General features: G+C 60.0%; 1 protein-coding gene across 2 annotated transcripts; it reads left to right on the top strand.

Annotated features, from left to right (window-relative positions):
• Positions 1-6,067: 6,067 nt before the first annotated feature.
• On the top strand, positions 6,068-21,581 carry EPS8L1 (EPS8 signaling adaptor L1). 2 transcript variants are annotated; one of them, XM_080644448.1, is made up of 20 exons: positions 6,068-6,229; positions 7,838-7,891; positions 10,692-10,732; positions 11,524-11,582; positions 12,171-12,332; positions 12,638-12,787; positions 13,728-13,810; positions 14,207-14,468; positions 14,771-14,897; positions 15,080-15,168; positions 15,280-15,354; positions 15,467-15,615; positions 16,280-16,421; positions 16,531-16,559; positions 19,589-19,721; positions 19,810-19,941; positions 20,144-20,264; positions 20,407-20,581; positions 20,944-21,076; positions 21,189-21,581. In XM_080644448.1, exons 2-20 carry the CDS (start codon positions 7,875-7,877, stop codon positions 21,273-21,275), a joined length of 2,166 nt encoding a protein of 721 aa, XP_080500574.1. In that variant the 5' UTR covers positions 6,068-6,229; positions 7,838-7,874; the 3' UTR covers positions 21,276-21,581. The 2 variants fall into 2 exon arrangements, with proteins under 2 accessions (XP_080500574.1, XP_080500573.1); XM_080644447.1 differs by having other exon boundaries at positions 6,110-6,343.
• The last annotated feature ends 1,528 nt before the right edge of the window (positions 21,582-23,109 follow it).

The following is a 23,109-nucleotide window of genomic DNA, read 5'->3' as shown; positions in this document are numbered from 1 at the left end:
TATTGATTATTTACAGAGAGGAAGGGAGAGGGATAGAGAATTAGAAACATCGATGAGAGAGAAACATCGATCAGCTGCCTCTTGCACACCCCCTACTGGGATGTGCTCACAACCAAGGTACAAGCCCTTGACCGGAATCGAACCCGGGACCCTTCAGTTCACAGGCCGACGCTCTATTCACTGAGCCAAACCGGTTTGGGCGCACATACTTTTTTAATAAAATAAAACACGTTTGTGTCGCCTCCCCAGCCAGAGTGGGAGCTTCTTAGGCTCAGGTTTAGGACAAATCCGCTTGCCCTGGAGGCGGGCCACCCTCTGGTTTGCTCTCTGTGGCCCTTGCAGCAACATCAGGAAGGTCCCCATAGCTAGGTCTCCGTGCCACCCCCTCCCCCCAGCCCTGCCTCCTACAGATTCCCCCGCCCCCCCCCCCCCCCCCCCCCGCGTCCCCAAGGTGTCTCCTGGCCTGAATCTCTCTCTCATTCTCCAAATTCAGGTCACAGCTTGCATGCCACCTCCTCACAGAGGCGTCCCCCACACCCCCTGACGGGGCCGCGCCTGCCGGCCCTCCACCACGTCCATCGCTCCGCCTTCGTTTCATTTCCACCCTGGCGCTGCTGAGCACTCTCTGGAAGTCTTATCCGTGTGTGTGTGTGTGTGTGTGTGTGTGTGTGTGTGTGTGTGTATTCCAGTCTGTTTACCTTCCAACTCCCCACCACACCCAATAGGATGACTAACACATGGGCAGGGTTTCCTCTGTCCAGGGCTTAGCATGCGCTTGGCACACAGTAGGTGCTTAAGAATGTACTGCTGCCCTGACTGGTTTGGCTCAGTGGATAGAGCGTCGGCCTGCGGACTGAAGGGTCCCAGGTTCGATTCCGGTCAAGGGCATGGACCTTGGTTGTGGGCACATCCCCAGTGGGAGGTGTGCAGGAGGCAGCTGATCGATGTTTCTCTCTCATCGATGTTTCTAACTCTCTATCCCTCTCTCTTCCTCTCTGTAAAAAATCAATAAAATATATTTAAAAAAAAAAAAAAAAAGAATGTACTGCTACAGCCCAACCCGGCATGGCTCAGTGGTTGAGCATCAACCTACGAACCAGGAGGTCACGGTTGGATTCCCGGTCAGGGTACATGCCCGGGTAGAGGGCATGCAGAAGTTAGCCCATCAATGATTCTCTCTCACCAGTGATGTGTGTTTTTTTTTTTTTTCCTCTCTCTCTCCCTCCCTCTCCCTTCCTCTCCGAAATCAATTCAAATATATTTGTAAAAAAAAGAATTTGCTGCTTCAGGACTTCGAGACTTCCTGCGTGCCATTCCCATGTTTGTGTTTTTGTTTGTTTGTTTGTTTGTTTTGTTTTAAATATATTTTATTGATATTTTACAGAGAGGAAGGGAGAGGGATAGAGAGCTAGAAACATCGATGAGAGGGAAACATCGATCAGCTGCCTCCTGCACACCTCCCACTGGGGATGTACCTGCAACCAAGGTACATGCCCTTGACCGGAATCGAACCCGGGAACCCTTCAGTCCGCAGGCCGACGCTCTATCCACTGAGCCAAACCGGTTTCGGCCCCGTGTTTGTGTTTAGATATCATTCCTTGCCACATCTTCCTTGGCGAACTCCTATTCACCCGTCAGAACCCTGCCCAGTTATCACTTAAGCAGGGAAGGCTTCTTTGACTGCCTCACACACCCGTCACAGCAAAGCTGGAATAAAGGCGTCCTCAGGGGAATCGGCGGGGAGGCACCTTGAGGTCTCGGAACCTTGTAATGAATGAGTAAATGAATTTATTAAAAAATAAATAAATAAATAAATAAATAAATAAATAAATAAATAAAAATAAAAAAAAATGAGTAAATGAGCCATAGTTGTACCTCCCTGCCGTCCGGCTGCCATCTTACCACACCCTCCCCACAGCACCCCGCCATCCCTCCCACTCCCTGGGAATTTGACCTCCTTCCCAGTCCTAGGAATTCTTCAGCAAACCCTACAGGTGGGTGGGGGAGGGGTAGGCTGGGAGAGAGGATGCGGGAAGGCAGAGGGCGTGACACCAGGGATCTTAGCTGGCGAAGCCCCAGTGGGGAATTCTCTTTGGTTCCTGGGCTCCCCGGCCCAGAGAATAAACACCAGCCCAGCCCCCTAACGTCAAGTCTGAGGACAGAGATGAGGACAGAGATGAGCCCAGGGCCCCGGCCGGAACTCACTCAGTGAAAGGCGGCCTGGAGAATTCTGGGCAGGCAGGCCGGGTCCCCCTGGAGAGTCTCCCCGACAGGGGCTCCTGGCTCCCCCGGGACTTACTGAGCAAACCCTACAAGGGTGGGAGCCCCATTGGAATGTGGGAACCACTTGTTACGGTTTGGAGAGAGGGAGGGGCCCGCCTTTGCGGCCAGAGAAGGAGGAAGGAGTTACTGGGCCCAGGAGGTAGGGCGGGGACTCAGTTTCGGTCTCGAAGACTGCTCCAGACTTCTGCGGGGGGGGGGGAGGGGGGTGCCTGCTCCAGGGCAGTCTCTTCCCTCAGACCAGCAGTCAAGCCCCCAGCCTCCCCCCTCAGACCCAGGAGTCCAGGCCCCCAGCCCCTCCTCCCTCAGACCCAGGAGTCCAGGCCCCCAGCCCCTCCTCCCTCAGACCCAGGAGCCCAGGCCCCCAGCCCCTCCTCCCTCAGACCAAGGAGTCCAGGCCCCAGCCCCTCCTCCCTCACACCCAGGAGTCCAGGCCCCCAGCCATCCTCCCTCAGACCCAGGAGTCCAGGCCCCCAGCCCCTCCTCCCTCAGACCCAGGAGTCCAGGCACCAGCCCCTCCTCCCTCAGACCCAGGAGCCCAGGCCCCCAGCCCCTCCTCCCTCAGACCCAGCGGTCCAGGCCCCCAGCCCCTCCTCCTTCAGACCCAGGAGTCCAGGCCCAGGACTCCTCCCTCAGACCCAGGAGTCCAGGCCCCCCAGCCCCTCCTCCCTCAGACCCAGGAGTCCAGCACCCAGCCTCTCCTCCCTCAGACCCAAGGGTCCAGGCCCCCAGTCCCTCCTCCCTCAGACCCAGGAGCCCAGCCCCAGCCCCTCCTCCCTCAGACCCAGGGGTCCAGGCCCCCAGCCCTCCTCCCTCAGACCGAAGGGTCCAGGCCCTGACTCCCACCAATTGCCTCTATGAGGTCAGTTTCTCCACCTGCACGTGAAGAAAGGGCCTGGGCTCAGCTGCATGTGAGTCAGTGTCAGAGCCTGGGGCCCTGTGACCTTGGCTGGTGACCCTCCTCCCCCACTCTGAGCCTCCATCTGCTCCTCTGTGAAGGGGGTGCCCATCCCGTTTGCCTGCCTCACAGAAGGTAAGGGGTTTGCTCCTTCCCTCGGACCCTCGGACCCCAACCCAGGCCAGGCCGGGCTCAGAAAGCATCTGTGACACGGAGGTGACAGGGACCCAGAGCTCGGCCTGCTGACAGCACCCAGGTGTGCCCAGCCCTCCCCTCCGAGGCTCCGCAGGCTCCCTGGCCTGGAACCCTCCTCCCCCGTCCTCTGGGCCACCCTGGGCTGCCGAACTGGCCCTTCAGGTTCCTCGCCGGCCGCCCCTCCTCCTCCTCCAGGAAGCCTGCCGTGCCCTCTCCCTCCCGCAGCCTCCTCTGGGCTTCCGATCGCTGCCCTTTGCCTCCACGTGACAGCACGTGCGGGAAGAGAGAGGCCGCCTCTGTCATCTCCTTTCCTCTTGGCCAGTTAGCCCGCTGAACGCTCGCCGTAACCTCATGCAACCCTGCCCGTGCTGTGCGGCACAGAGAGGTGAAGGCACTGGCCCAGGGTCACACAGCCAGCCAGGGGCCAGGTCAGGGGAGGGTAGCACCCAGAGATGAAGGGGCCGCATTGCATGATTGCATGGCCCGCGTTCAACAGTCTCCATCATCACGCCCGGCCGCCATGGCTCAGTGGTTGAGCGCTGACCTAGGAACCCGGAGGTCACAGGTGGATTCCCGGTCAGGGCACAGGCCTGGGTTGTCGGCTCCACCCCCAGTGTGGGGCGTGCAGGAGGCAGCCGATCCGTGATTCTCTCTCCTCATTGATGTTTCTCTCTTTCTCCCTCTCCCTTCCTCTCTGAAGTCAATACAAATATCTATGTACATTTTTTTAAAACATATTTTAATATTTTACAGAGAGGAAGGGAGAGGTATAGAGAGTTAGAAACATCGATGAGAGAGAAACATCGATTCAGCTGCCTCTTGCACATTCCCTACTGGGGATGTGCCCGCAACCAAGGTACATGCCCTTGACCGGAATCGAACCTGGGACCCTTCAGTCCGCAGGCCGACGCTCTATCCACTGAGCCAAACCGGTTTTGGCTATGTGCATTTTTAAGTCTCCGTCATGTATTGGTTGTGTGGTTGTAAACAAATTACTTACTAGTAACTTGTAATGGGCCTCCGTTTTCTCATGGATAAATGGGGTTCCCGGGACCCATTTCCTAGGTTGTGGTGGGGAGAATCCACACACTAATATAACGTGCCCTGACCAGATCGAACCGTGACCTCACGGTTCATGGGTCCACGCCCAACCACTGAGCCACACTGGCCGGGCTCCTGTTCCAGTCATTGATGCATTCCTTGGTTGGACGTGCCCGGACCAGGGATCAAACCATAAACACGGGCACATCCGGACAATGCTCCGACCACCGGAGCTTCCTGGCCAGGGCGAGGTGCAGTGATCTTAAATGGGGAGTTTCAGGGGGCCTCTCTGAGGAGGTGACATTCAGGCACGACCTGAAGGAGGGGAGGCCGTGGAAGGGAACAGCATTCCAGGAAGAGAGAGCGGCACGTGCAAAGGCCCTGGGGCAGGATGGGGGTCTGGGTACGTGAGGAGCAGCCAGGAGGCTGGTGTGCTGGGACAGAGTGAGGGGGGGAGGGGGACGGTTAGAGTAATGTCGCTGACCACCCCGATGACTCTGCTTTTATCCTGAGAAGGGGCGCCCCTGGAGGGTTCTGAGCAGAGACTGGGACTAGCGCGAGAGGAGGGCGGGAGCAGGGAGACCAGTGAGGGGGCAGGGCCAGGGGAGAGCCTGTGGCGGTGGGAACCAGGTGGGGGTGGGGTGTTCCCCCTCCTGCTCCCAGCCGTCTGAGCTCTGACCTCTGACATTCTGGGGGACTCGCTGCCCATGCCGGGCCTTGGACTCCTAGAGTCATCACCGCGGGGTTTATGAGGGAAATCCCCGAAGGGGCTGGGAAAGGGAGCCGTGGGGGGTGAGGGAACAGGTGGAGACAGAACCACCGACAGATGTGCCGAGGGGCAGGCACTAGCTCTGGGGACAGAAGGACAGCCCTGGCCCAGCCGGCCTGGCTCCGTGGCTGAGCGTCCACCTAGGAACCAGGAGGTCAGGGTTCGATTCCAGGTCAAGGGCACTTGCCCGGGTGGCGGGCTCGATCCCCAGTGTGGGGTGTGCAGGAGGCAGCCGATCCATGATTCTCTCTCCTCATGGATGCTTCTCTCTCCCTCTCCCTTCCTCTCTGACATCAATAAAAAATATATTTAAAGCCCTAGCCGGCTTGGCTCAGTGGATAGAGCGTCAGCCTGTGGACTGAAGGGTCCCAGGTTCGATTCCGGCCAAAGGCACATGCCTGGGTGGCGGGCTCGATCCCCAGTCGGGAGTGTGCAGGAGGCAGCCGATCCATGATTCTCTCTCATCCTGGATATTTCTATCTCTCTCTCCCTCTCCCTTCCTCTCTGACATCAATAAAAAATATATTTAAAGCCCTATCCGGCTTGGCTCAGTGGATAGAGCGTCAGCCTGTGGACTGAAGGGTCCCAGGTTCAATTCCAGCCAAAGGCACATGCCTGGGTTGCGGGTTCGATCCCCAGTGTGGGGTGTGCAGGAGGCAGCCGATCCATGATTCTTTCTCATCCTGGATGTTTCTATTTCTCTCTCCCCTTCTCCCTTCCTCTCTGAAATCAATAAAGAAACATATTTAAAATAAAATAAAATAAAAAAGGAAAAGAAAATGAAAGAAAGACAGGCCAGGTTCGAAGGCCACCCTTCCAGGTACTTCCAGGTCGCCGGGCCCTGGCTTGGACCTTGAGCGAGCGGAAGCGATCGCTGACAGCCCAGAGGGACCGGGAGAATTCCGGTGGCGGCGTCCAGGGCTGGTGTTGTGACGGCTGCATTGTTGTTACAGGGAAACAATCGAGGTTCCCGAGACCGTCCCGCCCCGCCCGCCGGGTGCCCCTGCCAGCCCCGCCCGCCCGGCCACTCCACGGGGCAGTGCCAGGTGAGTGCTCAGGTATGCGGAGGCGGGCCGCCCAGAGGGCGGAGGAAGGAGCGGCGCTCGGTGTGGCTGGGACAGCAAAGCAGGCCTGGCCTCCGTAGGAGCCTGACGGGGCAGGTGAGGAGGGGGCCCCCCGGCGGGGCTGGGGGCGAGGACGCCTGGGTCTGCGGGAGGGAGAGCAGGGCCCCGGACTCAGGAAGGGCTGGGGGATCTAGACTTTTGAGTCTTAAAGGGGTGAGGGCTGAAAATTGGGCCCCTGTGGCTAGAGGAAGAATACAGGGTCATGGGGACTAGGAAGTGGGTGAGGGGTCCCCCTGAGGAGACCCGGGGTCAAACCCCCTGGTTCTCAGGGATGAGCTCCTGGGAGCTGGGCCCGGGGCCCTGAGAAGGGAAGGCTGGGAGACTGGACCTTGGGGAGAGGAAGCAAGTGGGGTTCCCCAGAGATTGGGGAATTGAATGCATGGATTTCTGAAGGATTTTGGGGGAAAGAGGACAAGGTATGAAAGAGGAGGGGCTGGGCATCTGGGCTCCTGGGTCTGAGGGAGGAGGGGCTGGGCATCTGGGCTCCTGGGTCAGAGGGAGGAGGGACTGGGGGCCTGGGCTCCTGGGTCTGAGGGAGGAGGCTGGGGCCTGGGCTCCTGGGTCTGAGGGAGGAGGGGCTGGGCATCTGGGCTCCTGGGTCTGAGGGAGGAGGGACTGGGGGCCTGGGCTCCTGGGTCTGAGGGAGGAGGGGCTGGGGGCCTGAGCTCCTGGGTCTGAGGGAGGAGGGGCTGGGGGCCTGAGCTCCTGGGTCTGAGGGAGGAGGGGCTGGGCATCTGGGCTCCTGGGTCTGAGGGAGGAGGACTGGGGGCCTGGGCTCCTGGGTCTGAGGGAGGAGGGGCTGGGGGCCTGAGCTCCTGGGTCTGAGGGAGGAGGGGCTGGGCATCTGGGCTCCTGGGTCAGAAGGAGGAGTGTCTGGGCATCTGGGCTCCTGGGTCAGAAGGAGGAGTGTCTGGGCATCTGGGCTCCTGGGTCAGAAGGAGGAGGGTCTGGGCATCTGGGCTCCTGGGTCTGAGGAAGGAGGGCCTAGGGGCGGGGACTCCTGGGTCTGAGGGAGGAGGGGCTGGGGGCCTGGAGGAGGGGCTGAGGGCCTGGACTCCTGGGTCTGAGGGAGGAGGGGCTGGGGGCCTGGACTCCTGGGTCTGAGGGAGGAGGGGCTGGGGGCCTGGAGGAGGGGCTGGGGGCCTGGACTCCTGGGTCTGAGGGAGGAGGGGCTGGGGCCTGAATTCCTGGGTCTGAGGGAGGAGGGGCTGAGGGCCTGGGTCTGAGGGAGGAGGGGCTGAGGGCCTGGACTCCTGGGTCTGAGGGAGGAGGGGCTGAGGGCCTGGACTCCTGGGTCTGAGGGAGGAGGGGCTGAGGGCCTGGACTCCTGGGTCTGAGGGAGGAGGGGCTGGGGGCCTGGAGGAGGGGCTGAGGGCCTGGGTCTGAGGGAGGAGGGGCTGGGGGCCTGGACTCCTGGGTCTGAGGGAGGAGGGCCTGGGGCCTGAATTCCTGGGTCTGAGGGAGGAGGCTGGGTGGGAATCATAGGTCCCCCAGGGCAGAGCAGGCCCTCACCTCTTTGCTGGCTCCCAGGGCACCTCCAGGTGACAAGAGCTGCCCACTCGGCACCATGAGCACCAGCATCGGGTAAGTGCCCTGCCCCCAGCCCCTACCCCGGCACCGGTCCCCACCGGCTCACCACACCCGCAGGGCATTCACAGAAGGTCGCCTGGGCTGCCTCCCTCCAGCCCAGCCCGTAGGGCAGCTCAGCTCGGCTCGGAGCAGACAGACCTGGGTTCTAACCCTCAGCAGTGGTGTGACCCTGGCCAAAGGGTGTGGCCTCCTGGAGCCTCAGTCCTATGCAAAACAGGTGCTTTTTTGAAAATACATATTGTATTGATGTCAGAGGGGAAGGGAGAGGGAGAGAGAGAGAAACATCAATGATGAGAGAGAATCATTTATCACTGCCTCCCGCACATCCACACTGGGGTTGAGTCTGCAACCCAGGCATGTGCCCTGACCGGGAATGCTACTGTGACCACCTGGTTCATAGTTCTAAGCTTAACCACTGAGCCACACGGGCTGGGCGGGATTTTTCTTTAATCCTCACTGGAGGACATTTTTTTAAATTTTATTTTAGAGAGGAAGGGAGGGCAGAGAGAGAAGGAGAGAGAAAGAGAGAAACATCGATCCACTTGCCTCCCCTAGGCACCCTGATTGGCGGTCGAACCCCCTACCTAGGTACGTGCCCAGACTGGGAATCAAACCCCCAAACTTTTTGGGGTATGGGACAATGCTCCAACCACTGAGCCACCCGGCCGGGCCACACAGGGACGATTTTCAGGACTTGATGAGATGATGTTCACACAAGAGTTGGTGGAGAACCTGATGAACAGCAGGGGCTCAACTCACAGGAACTGCTCTTGCTGTTGTTATCTTATTATTAAACTAGAGGCCCGGTGCACGAATTCGTGCACCAGTGGGGTCCCTCGGCATGGCCTGCGGGATTGGGCTGAAACCAGCCTTTCGACATCTCCTGAGGGGTCCTGGATTGGGAGAGGGTGCAGGCCAGGCTGAGGGACCCCACCGGTGTACGATCGGGGCCGGGGAGGGACACAGGAGGTTGGCTAGCCGGGGAGGGAAGACAGGAGGGCTCCAGGTCGTGTCTGGCCCGCCAATCAGCCAGACCCCAGCAGCAAGCTAACCTACTAGTCATAGCATCCACCCCCTAGTAGTCAGTGTACATCATAGCGACTGGTAGACTGGTCAGCTGTCTGCCCCCCGGTGGTCAGTGCACGTCATAGCAAGCAGTTGAGCGGCCTTAGCATATCATTAGCATATTGCGCTTTGATTGGTTGAATGGACGACCTGACACTTAGCATATTAGGCTTTTATTATATAGGATATAGAATATCGACCCCTTGCCCTGGCTGGGTAGCTCAGCTGGTTAAAGAGTTGTTTCAATCCACAGTCAGGGTGCATACCAGAATCAACCAATGAAAGTATAAATAAGTAGGACAATAGATCTCTCTCTCTCTCCCTTCCTCTTTTTTTTTAAAAAAAATATATATATATTTTTAAATATATTTTATTGATATTTTACAGAGAGGAAGGGTGAAGGAGAAAGAGTTAGAAACATCGATGAGAGAGAAACATCGATCTGCTGCCTCCTGCACACCCCCCACTGGGGATGTGCCCGCAACCAAGGTACATGCCCTAAACCGGAATAGAACCTGGGACCCTTGAGTCTGCAGGCCGACACTCTATCCACTGAGCCAAACCGGTGAGGGCTCTCCCTTCCTCTTTCTCTAAGATCAATAAGTAGGAAAAAATATATATTTGCTAAGAAGTCAGGGGTGTTTATAATGATGGCTCAGGCCTCCTAGAGTGAGCAAAGACAGACACTTGGGAATGGCTGCATGGGGCGGGGGGTGAGGTAGTGAGTTCTCCAGCCCAGAGGTAATCCAATTGTGGCGATATCTGACAGACAGGAGCGGGGTGAGGAGTACCTGTGTGACTGAAAGGGTTTCTCATTCCTCATCCCTCACCCCACCTGGGCCCCAAGCCTCTGTTATTTCTGTGGAAATGAGGACTCAAGAATTCTTCTTGGAGGAGGTGGCCTTGAAGAGGCGGTGGAAGGCAGGAGACAGAGAAGGGTTTCTCGGGGTGGAGCCTGGCCCATGGGGGGTGGGAAGGGAAGAAGGTAGCTCTCCATCGGCTCCAAATATTTTTTTAAATAGAACTTTATTGATTTCAGAGAGGAAGGGAGAGGGTGAGAGAGAGAAACATCAATGATGAGAGAGAATCCATTGGCTGGCTGCCTCCTGTATGCCCCACACGGGATCGAGCCCGTAACCCAGGAATGTGTCCTGACCGGGAATCGAACCGTGACCTCCTGGTTCATAGGTTGATGCGCAACCGCTGAGCCACGCCGGCCGGGCGCTGCTCCAAATATTAATGCTATTTTAAAATTCCCATTTATTAAGCAACTACTATGTGCCAAGCCTTTAGCATTATAGTAATGATAATAATAACAATTATTATCATTACTATAATGCTAAGAACACTTCACCTGCCTCACTGAATCCACCTGATAGCCCTACCAGATGGAAGCCGTAGGGCAGCCAACCCCTATCTTGCAGAGAGGGAAACTGAGGCAGGAGAGATGAAGTCTCCTACCCTGGGTCTTATGGCAAGGCAGCATCTGACAGGGGATTTGAACCCAGGTCTGTGTGGCAGTAGAGACCACACTCCCCACCACTGCCCAGGACCGTCACCTCCGCTGTCTTCCTAAACTTAGCCTAGCTCTGCCCTCTCCTCCTCGGCTCAGAACCTTCCATGGCTCCCCGATGCCCTCCCAATGAAGCCGCTGCTCTTCTTGGCATTTAAACCCCATGATCTGTCCCCAGTCCCCACTGTCCCTCTCACCCCTCTTTTCCTTCACCAGCCCAGAAGCTGCCCCCAAACCGAGCGCCAAGTCCATTTATGGTAAGTTTATTGGCAAGGGAACCCCCAGCCAAGAGAAACTGGGTCTGAGGGAGGAGGAACTGAGGACTTGGAGTCCTGGGTCAGAAGGAGGAGGGACTTGGGGGGGCCTGGATTCCTAGGTCAGAAGGAGGTGGGGCTAAGGGAGGGGACTCCTGGGTCTGAGGGAGGAGGGGCTGGGGGGCCTGGACTCCTAGGTCAGAAGGAGGAGGTTCTAAGGGCGGGGATTCCTGGGTCTGAGTGAGGAGGGGCTGGGGGCGGGGACTCCTGGGTCAGAAGGAGAAGGGGAGGGGCCTGGACTCCTGGGTCTGAGGGAGGAGGGCTGGGGGCCTGGACTCCTGGGTCTGAGGGAGAAGGGGTGGGGCCTGGACTCCTGGGTCTGAGGGAGGAGGGCTGGGGGCCTGGACTCCTGGGTCTGAGGGAGGAGGGCTGGGGGCGGGGACTCCTGGGTCTGAGGGAGGGGGGGCTGGGGGCGGGGACTCCTGGGTCTGAGAGAGGAGGGGCTTGGGGGGGGGCCTGGATTCCTAGGTCTGAGGGAGGAGGGGCTAAGGCGGCGACTCCTGGGTCTGAGGGAGGAGGGGCTGGGAGCCTGGACTCCTGGGTCTGAGGGAGGAGGGCTGAGGGCGGGGACTCCTGGGTCCGAAGGAGAGGGGAGGGGCCTGGACTCCTGGGTCTGAGGGAGGAGGGCTGAGGGCGGGGACTCCTGGGTCCGAAGGAGAGGGGAGGGGCCTGGACTCCTGGGTCTGAGGGACAGGGAATCCAGGTCCCCTGACCCATCTTCCTCCTCCCCCCAGAGCAGAGGAAGCGGTACTCCACGGTGGTGATGGCGGATGTCTCCCAGTATCCCGTCAATGTAAGTGTGGGGTCTGCGCTGCCGCAGGGAGTCTTCCGGGACGAAAGGAGATGGGGGTGTTGAAAGCAGGTGGGCTTCCGAGCAGAAAGAACTGGGGAGACTCAGTCTGCTCATCTACAACGTGGGCTTCCAACGCCTGCCTTGCCTCGGACGCGGGTGGGCATCAGCGGAGGAGCTCAGAGCCACGCGGATCTGCCAGCTTTTCCCCTGGACCAGCTCTTGAGCTGGCCGGCGTGGCCACAGGCGCAGACCAGAGGCAATCCTGGATGAGCAGGGGGCAGACACGGTCCGGAGGAACAGCAAAGGGAGGCAGGCAGGGGTGCTCTGAAGGGACGAGATAGAATCCAGAACATTCCCGGACGTCAAGGAGCCTCCAGTGTCGGTGGGAAGACAGGCCCAGGTGGTCGCCATTCTGATGAAAGAGAAATAAAGGGCACTGAGCGGAGGCGCCCATGGGGGGAGCGAGTGATCAGGGAAGGCGTCCTGGAGGCGGTGTGGTTAGTCACCAGCTGGAAGGCTGGTTCCAGGGATTCTGAGCCCACCCGGCACCACGCTGGGACTCACCGCTTCCTCCGCGGCCCCTGCCAGCACTTGGTGACGTTCTGCCTGGGCGAGGAGGATGGCGTGCACACGGTGGAGGACGCCGCGAGGAAGCTGGCCGTCATGGACAGCCAGGGCCGCGTCTGGGCCCAGGAGATGCTGCTGCGCGTGTCTCCCGACCACGTCACGCTGCTCGACCACGTCTCCAAGGTGCCAGGGCCACGTGGGGGGACGGCGCGGCCGGATGGAACAGCCGGGCACGCAGAGCTTGGCCCTGGGGAGGTGTGGGGGGGAGGGGGAGAGAGGTAAGAGGGGAATCTTGGTGTGAATCTTGGCTTCCGTGCATCCTTCTTCTGGGAACTGAGGCAAGGAACCCCGCCCCTTCTTGGAGCCCTATTCGTCTCATTTATTAAACGGCCTGCGCAGTGCGTGCACCTGCTGGCACTGCCGTCTCCACGTGGCAGTGTCATGGGTTCCGAGCCTCAGTTTACCCGCTGTCCCGCCCCGCCCCGCAGGAGGAGCTGGAGTCGTACCCGCTCAGCGCCATCCTGCGCTGCGACGCGGTGACGCCGCCGGGCCGGAGCCGCTCGCTGCTGCTGCTGGTGTGCCAGGAGCCCGAGCGCGCGCAGCCCGACCTGCACTTCTTCCAGGGCCTGCGGCTCGGGGTGAGCGGGTGGGGGTGGGGGCGGGGCCACCGGGAGGAAGGGGCTGCGACCCCGCGCTTCCCCTGCTGGAGCTGGAAAGGGGCGGGGGCGGGGCAAAAGGCGGGATCAGGGCGGCAGAGGGGCGGGGCTGGGAAAGACTTCGGGAAGGGAGGGGGCTTTTTAAAAAATTTTTTAATTTAATTTAATTTAATTTTATATATTTTATTGATTTTTTTACAGGGAGGAAGGGATAGGGCTAGAGAGTTAGAAACATCCATAAGCTGCCTCCTGCACACCCCCCACTGGGGATGTGCCCGCAACCTAGGTACATACCCTTGCCTGGAATCGAACCCGGGACCCTTGAGTCCGCAGGCCGACGCTCTATCCACTGAGCCACACCGGTCAGAGTTTTAATTTTTAAAAATTATTTTATTTTTATTGATTTCAGAGAGGAAGGGAGAGGGAGAAACATCAGTGATGAGAGAGAATCGTGGATTGGCTGCCTCCTGCACGCCCCCTACTGGGGACCAAGCCCGCAACCCGGGCCTGTGCCTTTGACCAAAATCGAACCGGGACCCTTCAGTCCGCAGGCTGATGCTCTATCCACTGAGCCAAACTGGCTAGGGCGGGAGGGGGCTTTGAGTGCAGGTTGGACTCAGGGTCAAGGGCTCGGCCAGAGCAGGGGAGAGGGGGCCTGGAGGACAGCCACAGCGGGGATGGGGGGGTGTGGTCTAAGAGTGGGGAGCCACCAGGATGGGGCCTCCGTGGGAGGGGGCGTGGCCTCGGTCTGGGTCAGATTTAGGGCGAAGGAGGTATGAGTCTAGGGGTGTGGACCTGCGTGGGGCCACATGCGTGAACGATGACTGGCCATGGTCTGGGACCGAGCCAAGCAGTCCATCCCGCGCGCGGCCCGGGGCGGGCGGTGGGTGGGGTGGGCGTGGCCTGACCGCGTGATTGGCAGGCGGAGCTGATGCAGGAGGACATCCAGGGGGCTCTGCACAACTACCGCTCCGGCCACGGGGATCGAAGGGCGGCGGCGCTCAGGTAAGGGGCGGGGCTGGGAGCCGGGGAGAAGAGGGGACGGGTGGGTGTGTCTGGGCCTCAGTCTCCCCATCCGATAAATGGGCTGTTACCACTAGCCTTCAGCAGAACGAATGGAGTCCAAGTCTCTTCAAGTCTGGCGTGTACCTCCCAGACAAGTGCGCCCCCTCTCCTGGGCCCTCCTTTTCCTGGTTCTGGTCCTCGTGTTCTCCCCGCTTAGCCCGTTTCCCCCCCCCAAAGAGGCGCTTCCCCCGCCCTCGCCAATATCTTGGAATTCTCCCTACCACTCTGAGCCTAGGTTTGACCCATGTGGGCCACTGTGTCTATTTTAAGCCCCAAATTTTTCCCCTCCTAGAGTCCTCGAGGGACCCAGCTTCAGTTTCCCCTTATTCCACGCAGGGCCACGCAGGAGGAGCTGCAGCGCCGCCCCGCGCCCGCCGCCGAGACCCCGCCCCTGCAGCGCCGCCCGTCTGTCCGCGCAGTGATCAGCCCGGCAGAGTCGGCCACGGCCCGCGAGCGCCCCCAGACGGAGCCCATCCCTGAGGAGGAAGCAGAGAGGAAGCCGGCCCGGGCGGAGACCCCCAGGAGCGCTGACCCGGCCTCCCCGGACCTGGGCCCCCGCCCCCCGGACCTGGCCAGTCTGCAGGCGGAACGCGACGTGGTGAGCCGGGCGGGGCCAAACGTCCGTGGGGCGAGAAGGGCGGGGCTGGGGGCTGGACCGCCTGTGGGGTGTGAGTCCCCCCCCCCCCCCGGCCAGGAGGTGGGGCCAGGTCTGGAGGCGGAGTCAGACATCTGGGAGTGGGACCCGCGGTGACCGAATGGGGGCGCAGAGCCAGGCATCAGAAGGTGTGGCCTGGGTTGGGGGGGGGGGGGTGTCTGAGGGCTCCTGGCTGGAGGGCTTTGCCAGGAGTGATGAGGGTCCGGGATCAGGAGTCCCACACGTCCCCCCATTCTGTCCTCCAGGACATACTGAACCACGTGTTCGACGACGTGGAGAGCTTCGTGTCGAAGCTGCAGAAATCTGCGGAGGCGGCCCGAGTGCTGGAGCACAGGGAGCGCGGCCGCAGGACCCGGCGCCGGGAGGCCGGGGGTGAGGGGCGCCCCGGTGTGGGATCCCGATCACCCCCTCCCCTGGGCACTGCCAGATAGCCTCCCTGTCCCTAGGGTCTCCCCTCGCACCCCCTGCCAGTTTGACTTTCCATCCTAATCTCTCTGGGGCGCTCCCTCTCTCTGACGCTGTCCCCTGTCACCTTGCCTGCCCCCCACCCACAGAGGGCCTCCTGGCGCTGCGGGCCAAGCCTCCCAGCGAGGCCGAGTACACCGATGTGCTTCAGAAAATCAAGTACGCCTTCAGCCTCCTGGTAAGGACGCGCTCCCGGGGTCTTCAGGAGCGGGGGTCGGGGGGGGGGGCACGGCGGCTGGCGACCCCGACCTGTCCATGGTCTAATGCCAGCCTCTCTCCCGCCCCGCAGGCGCGGCTGCGCGGCAACATCGCGAACCCCTCCTCCCCGGAGCTGCTGCACTTCCTGTTCGGACCCCTGCACGTGGTGAGACCAACCCCCTCGGCCCTCAAGACCCCCCTGCAGCAGGAGGAATCGGGGCTCCTCTTCTAGAGGGTCTGAGGGTGTGCCCATTCCTGCCCCCCCATCCCTTCGGCAGATTGTGGAGATGTCGGGCGGACCCCAGCTGGCGAGCGGCGTGAGGCGGCCGCACCTGACGTCGGAAGCCGTGGCGCTGCTGCGGGAGAATGTCACCCCTAGTGAAAATGCGCTCTGGACCTCGCTGGGGGACTCGTGGACCCGCCCCGGGTGAGGGGCGGGGTGATTGGGGCGGGGCGTGGGGGCGCTGAGCGTGGTGATTGGATGGGGCGGGGCAAGTAGCGGGGGCGTGGTTACTGAGGGGCGGGGCAGGGAGGCGGAGCGTGGTAATTGGAGGCCCGAAGGGAGGGTGTGGCCAATGAAGAAAGAGTGGGACCTAGGATAAATGCCAGCATCCGATTGGAGGAAAAGCCAGAGATTAGTGTGAAGGAGAGATTTCAAACTACATCAGATAGATAATCGGACAGGAGCGAAAGGCGGGGCTTATGGGAACGAGGCGGGGCTGCAGGGCGGAGCCATATAGAAGGGGCGGGGTTTAGGAAAGGCTCGGTCTGAGGGTGGGAAAGGGGGCGGAGTCTGTACCCCGACGCGGAGATCCTCCTGTGGTAGGGGCAGCGCCAGCGAGGAACGCGTGTGGCTAGAAAGCGGTTTGGATTCAGAGGCTGGGGGACCATTCGTTGGAATCAGCATATTTAGAAATATAATTGATGTCAGGGGGCGGGGCTTAGAGGCAGGGCCAGAGCTTGGCAAAAAGAGGCAAGGACAGAATAGCTGGGTTAGAGTGCGGTTTGGGGGCAGCGGACAGGGGAGAAGTGACGGGGCTAAGTCGGGGTGCAACAGGGTCATTGAGCCCTCGGCCTATCTTTGGCTGCAGGGTGGAGTTGCCCCCGGAGGAGGGAGCCCCATATATCCCCGAGTTCTACAGCGGCTGGGAGCCCCCGGCCGCTGACCCGCAGGGCCGCCCCTGGGAGGACCCAGTAGATAAACAGCTGCAGCACGAGCGGCGGCGCAGGCAGGTAAGGCTCTGCCCCAGGTGACACAGCAGGGCCAGGACTGGGAGGTCTGGGAGGATGACACCTCCCCCCACCCCGCCCTGCCCCTGACCTGCCGCCTTATCTCCTGCAGCAAAGCGCCCCCCAGATCGCTGTCAATGGGTGAGTGTCAGCCCCAGGGCGGGGCAGCTGGGGTCCAGGAGGGGTGTATCCTGGGGGCTCCCCGCGCTGACTCCGCCCCCCTTTTTTTTCTGTCTTTTTTCCTTCTGTCTTCCCGACTCTTCTTCGCAGGTGGGTGAGGTGGTGACCAGGCCTGGGGCCCGGGCTGGGAGAGGGGGGGAGGGGAAGGGAGGGAGGAGCAGGGAGGAAGGGGCCTGGGCCCAGATTTCTGGGTCTGAGGGAGGAGGGGCTGGAGGCCCGGATTCCAGGGTCTGAGGGAGGAGGGGCTGGAGGCCCGGATTCCAGGGTCTGAGGGAGGAGGGGCTGGGTGTGGGTAAAGTTTTGAGAGGTTGGATCCAGAGTCCCCAAAGGGCTGGTGGAAGGCACTTTCGTTTCCCAGGATCTGGGACGCTCCCTGCTCGGGTCCCTACCAGGACAGAGCCCTGGGTGTTGGGGGGAAGAGGCTGGGAATTAAACATCTGGGTTGTGAGGAAGAGCTCCGGTCTGGTCCTTAGAACCTTGGAGACCAGAGAAGCAGGCTCAGGACTTCAGGGGCTGAGGGGCCAGTCTCAGGGGAGGTCAGGAAGTGGAGAGGGGATGGCTGCGAGGCTGGCCCCTCGCTTTCCCAAGGCTCTGCAGCAATTGTCTCGGTCGCTGCTGAGCGTCAGACTGGGGCCCTTTAAGGATGAAAAGGGCCAAGAAATGAAAGTTTTAAGACTTGGATTCCTCTGTCTCTGGGGGAGGAAAGAACTGGGGGGGGGGGCCAACTTCATGATTCCAACAAGCAGTGGGGGTGCAGACTCTTGGGGCCTGGGGAAGAGGGGGGATAGAGGGTGCCTGGACAAGTCAGGGCAGCCAGCCGGGAGGAAAGCCTCGTGGGATGAGAAGAACCAAGCAGGAAGGCTGGAGGAGCAGAAGGGGGGTCTGGGCATGGGCCCGGACAGCGGGTCTCAGCAGGGACAGCGTGCTGGGAGCCGCCTGCCCCACACAGGGGGTGCCGCGGCCCTGAAGACCCCCCCTCTCCCTTGCACAGGTAGGCCTGATCCGGGCTGAGGTCCCTCTTACCGGGGGGGTCGGAGGTCAAATCCCACGCCTCTTCCCCCAGCTGCCTGGTCTCGCAGACCCCCCCCCACCCCCATGCTTCTGATACCCCCAACTTTTAACTCGCCTTCTCTGTGCCTCAAGTTCTTTGCAGGAAAAAAATATGGGAATAATAATCCCTTCCTGGAAGCCCATGAGGCTATAAGGCTTTCCGTTAAGAGCTCAAGGCCACGGCAGAGCTCAGGTTCATGGCCACCTGAAAGCAGAATTCCTCAGGACAGGGACTCTGGGGCCGGCCGGCCTGCCCAGGTCCCAGGCTGCTGTGGGACCTTCCCATCAGGGGTCACCGCACATCCCTGTCCCTCCGCTTCCTCACCTGTAGAATGGAAATAATAATAGGATCTCTGGGAGGAGGCAGGGAAAGGGGAGTCCAAATTCATGCTTCTACCAGGGGTTGTCCTGAGAATCAAATCAGCGAATATATGTTCCAAACTCTGAACAGTGCCTGGCATATGACGACTGTGAGGTATCGTTATGTAGGAGCCCAGTACATAGTAGATGCTCAGTAAGGAGCAGCTGCCCTCGCCGGTTTGGCACAGTAGATAGAGTGTTGGCCTGCAGACCCAAGGGTCCCAGGTTCGATTCCGGTCAAGGGCACGTACCTTGGTTGCAGGCTCCTCCCTGGTCCAGGCCCTGGCCACGGGCTTGTGCAGGAGGCAACCAATCGATGTGTTTCTCTCACATGGATGTTTCTCTCTGTCTTTTTTTTTTTATATATATATTTTATTAATTTTTTACAGAGAGGAAGAGAGAGGTATAGAGAGTTAGAAACATCGATGAGAGAGAAACATAGATCAGCTGCCTCCTGCACACCTCGCACCGGGGATGTGCCCACAACCAAGGTACATGCCCTTGACCGGAATCGAACCCAGGACCCCTCAGTCCACAGGCCGACGCTCTATCCACTGAGCCAAACCGGTCAGGGCTCTCTGTCTTTCCCTCTCTCTTCACTCGCTCTAAAAACAATGGAAAAATATCCTCGGGTGAGGATTAACATAAATAAATAAATAAATATTAAATATTTTTAAATATTTTATTGATTTTTACAGAGAGGAAGGGAGAGGGATAGAGAGTTAGAAACATCGATGAGATGAGAGAGAAACATTGATCAGCTGCCTCCTTCACACCCCCTACTGGTACATGCCCTCGACTGGAATTGAACCTGGGACCCTTCAGTCCGCAGGCCCATGCTCTATCCACTGAGGCAAACCGGTCAGGGCAAAACATTAAATCTTTAAAAAAAAAATAAATAGCAGCTGTCACAAGCTGTCTGATCTGGGACATTTTATCATCTTTTTTTTTTTTTTTTTAAATACATTTTATTGATTTTTTACAGAGAGGAAGGGAGAAGGATAGAGAGTCAGAAACATCGATCAGCTGCCTTCTGCACACTCCCCACTGGGTATGTGCCTGCAACCAAGGTACATGCCCTTGGCCGGAATCGAACCTGGGACCCTTGAGTCCACAGGCCGACGCTCTATCCACTGAGCCAAACCGGTTAGGGCTATCATCTTTTTTTAAAAAAAAAACAAAAAACTTGTATTGATTTTTAGAGAGAGAGGAAGGGAGAGGGAGAAAGAGAAACATCAATGTGAGAGTGGAACATCGATCCATTGCCTCCTGCACGCCCCCTACTGGGGACTGAGCCCCAAATGCCGGCCTGTTCTCTGACCAGGAACAGAACCAGCAACCCTTGGGTGCAGGGGTCTATGAAATGGAGGTGATGCTAGTACCCGCACAGCATGTTGCAGGCGCATAAGAAGCAACATATATTCCAGCTGTTTTCCAACGTTAAGTCTCGATTAACAGTACTAACCTGGCCCCCTGCCTTGGCCCCTGCTTGGCTCTCACCCCAGCTCACACCAACACCCTCCAGCCCAGAGCAGTGGCGGGGGCTGCCTCCTTTCCCCAACCCTCCCCCTTCTCCTCAGTCACCAGGACCCGGAGTCGGAAGCTGAGCCCCAGCCGGAGCCGGAGCCAGCAGGGAAGTGGGTCCTGTGTAATTATGACTTCCAGGCCCGCAACAGCAGCGAGCTCTCCGTCAAGCATCGGGACGTGTTGGAGGTTAGAGGGGTGGGGGCTGAGGGGCTGGAGGGTACCCAACCCTAACTGCAGACACAGGCCCCGAACCCTCCCTTCTGACCTCCCCCAGGTCCTGGATGACAAGCGCAAGTGGTGGAAGTTGCGGGACCAGCGCGGGCAGGAGGGATACGTACCCTATAATATCCTGACACCCCACCCGGGGCCCCGCGGGAGCCGCAGCCCAAGCCCTGCCCGCATTCTGGTGAGCCAGGGCGGACCCCCGGGTCTTGAGGGAAGAGGCTCTTGGAACCAGATCCTGGGTCCTGGGAAGGAGGGGTGGTGGGTCGAGTCAAGGGTACTGGCGGAGGAGGTGCTTGGGGGTTCAGAACTTGATCTCCATCCAGAGGGGCTGGGACTTGGAGTCCTCCCTCTGATCCAGGTGCTCTCCTCTCGGTCCTCTCCAGGAGAACAGCACTCCCCCGCCCCCACCGACTTCGGCCCCAGCCCCAGCTCCAGCTCCCGCCCCTGCTCGGCCCCACTGGGACAGCTGCGACAGCCTCAACAACTTGGACCCGGGCGACAAGGGTGAGTGGTGCGGGCACCCCGTCAGGGGAGCGGGCCCTGTCCTCCCCGTCCAGGAGGGAAGCCGAGGCTCAGGAAGAGGAGGTTGGCCCATCGCGAGGACCCTCCTCCCTGATCCGCCCTCCCTCGGGTGTCCCGCTTGCAGAGAAATTCTGCCAGATGCTCAGTGTCAACGAGGAGCTGCAGGCGCGCCTGGCCCAGGGCCGCTCGGGCCCCAGCCGCACAGCCACGGGGCCCCGCGCCCCCGAGCCGCAGCTGCACCCGCGCTCCGACGCCTCGGAGGTCCGCGCCTGGCTGCAGGCCAAGGGCTTCAGCTCCGGGTGAGTAGCGGATGCGGGCTCCGAAGGCCTGAGATTCGGGCGCTAGAGGCGAAGTGTTCTCATTGGTCCAGAGGGGAGCGTGGCGGGCCGCGGGGGACCGGGATTGGCCCAAAGCGAGGGCCTGTCTGGTTGCAACAGTGAATGGCAGGTTGTGATTGGAGTCTCTCTAGAGAAATCCCGCCTCCCTCAAATTAGGGTGCCCCCGGCACGCTGTGATTGGTGGGTGGGGATGCAGGACCTGCTTAGCTAGGATGCTGCTGATTGGACAAACGGCTGTCCGGGCATGAAGTGATTGGTAGGACTTGGGAGGCTTGCATTCTGATTGGCTGGCAGGCTGACCGCGCCCCGCTGTCCTTGCTCAGGACCGTGGATGCGCTCGGAGTGCTGACAGGCGCGCAGATCTTCTCGCTGCAGAAGGAGGAGTTCCGCGCGGTGAGCCCCGAGGAGGGGGCCCGCGTGTACAGCCAGGTCACGGTGCAGCGCGCGCTGCTGGAGGTGAGCCGGGCCGCCCGTCCGCCCGTCTGCCCGTCCGCCCGTCCCAGACCGGGACCAGGGAGGGCGCCCAGGGTTCGGACGCCAGAGTCCTGATTCCCACCCCGCCCTCCAGGACAAAGAGAACGTGTCAGAGCTGGAGGCCGTGATGGAGAAGCAAAAGAAGAAGGTGGAAGGCGAGATGGAAACAGAGGTCATTTGACTCTTCCCGGACCTTCGGTAACTGTCCGGGCGGCGGGCTTCCCCGCGCCCCGTGGGAGAATGGACTCTGCATGCAGACTCCCCGCCAAGGGAACTAGACCCCTCGACGGATCGTGGACCTGTTCCAACCCTGCTCTTCCCCAATCCCAGTGGATAAAATGGACCATCCTTGCTGGACAGTCCTGAGCGAGGACTGGCCGGAGCGGGAGGGGCAGGGGAGAAGACAACGTAGGGACTCGCTCAGGAGCCCTGTTCCTTGTCATGTGCTGCCCAGTCTATAAACAGCCTCCTCTTAACAGGCCGTGCCAACTGCTGTCCTTTCTCTACCGGCTCCCAGGGGGCTCAGGAGCCTGCCCACCCCCACCCCCACCCCGGCTGTAACTTCACAGGGGAAAGGAATCCTGGTCCTAGAGTCTAAGAGACGCCCCCACCTTCGCTGGTTCCTTTCCCTGAGTCCTCCTCTCCTTACCCAGAGCCCCAAGCCAGGCTTCCTCCTGACCTCCGGCCCCCAGTTCACTCCAGAGGGCTCTTCTGAACACCCAGTAGCCCAGCCCAGCCCTTGCTCTGACTCCCCATGGCCCTCTTAGCCCCACAGCCTGGTACCCCAGGGCCTGAGTGCTTTGGTCCCTACCCACCTCTGCAACCTCATCTCTTCCTCATTCTTCCACGCGTTGCATTCTGGGCCTGCCCTTTTCCAAATACTCCCGAAACCTCTTCAACCACTGGTTTCTGCTGTTGCAACAGCAAGTCTCTGCCATCTGGTGAACTCCCATTTGGCCTTCCAGGGCCAGCGCCGACACCCAGTTCAGGGAGGCCTGCCCTCATTGCCCCCGCCCCAGTCTCCCAGCATCGGCTCGGCACTGTCCCACCTCCTGCCAGGGGCCCAGCCACGGAGGAGCGACAGCTCCTGAGGGTGACAGGCTTCCTGGCCACGCCATCCCATGGCTTCCTCCCCTGGCTCCTGCTTCCGCGGAGCACCATGGCCCAGCTCCCCCAATGGAATTCCTGCTGGCCCCTCCCCATGGAGCTCAGCTCCTACCCAAGCCACCGATGGCCTGTGGCCGGCAGGGTCACCCGCTTCTCGGACCCACTGCTGTTTCCTTCTTCCTGCCGCCAGGCCCAGTCCCTGCGGTTCCTTCCTCCTGGGACAACCTTGCTCTCATGGGTGCCTGAACCTTAAACCTCTTGTCTGGGCCCCAATCATTTCTATCAGAGGGCCAGAGATGCAAGTGGATCCCCAAACCTGCTCGCCCCAGTTTCCCCTCCTTGATGACCCCCACGCTGCCATCACCTAGGCCAGTGGTCGGCAAACTCATTAGTCAACAGAGCCAAATATCAACAGTACGATTGAAATTTCTTTGGAGAGCCAAATTTTTTAAACTTAAACTTCTAATGCCACTTCTTCAACATAGACTCACCCAGGCCGTGGTATTTTGTGGAAGAGCCACACTCAAGGGACCAAAGACCCGCATGTGGCTCGCGAGCCGCAGTTTGCCGACCACTGACCTAGGCTAACTGGAATGATTCGGGAACATTGGAGGGGCCTGCCTCCAGGGTGTCCTGGCAGGTGGGATTGTGATAGGAATGGAGCTTGAACCAGACAGCTGACCCATGAGCAAACTGGACTGGCCTCCCGTTTCTGTCCCACACTGCCCTCCCCCGGACTGTTCTGATGCCGCAGCCAGAGAGACCTGCACAAATGTAGGTCCCCCCTCAGCTCAAGTCCTTCCCAGGGCCACATCCCTATGTGCAGCCTCTCCAGGCCCATCCCCTACTTTCCTCCAGCCACGTGGGCTTCTTTGGGCCTCAATATGTCCGCACACTTCTACCTCAGG

Source organism: Plecotus auritus (genome assembly GCF_963455305.1).
Source record: "Plecotus auritus genome assembly, chromosome: 10".
NCBI classification, from domain to species: Eukaryota; Metazoa; Chordata; class Mammalia; order Chiroptera; family Vespertilionidae; genus Plecotus; species Plecotus auritus.
This window is presented reverse-complemented; position numbering and strand designations above follow the sequence as displayed.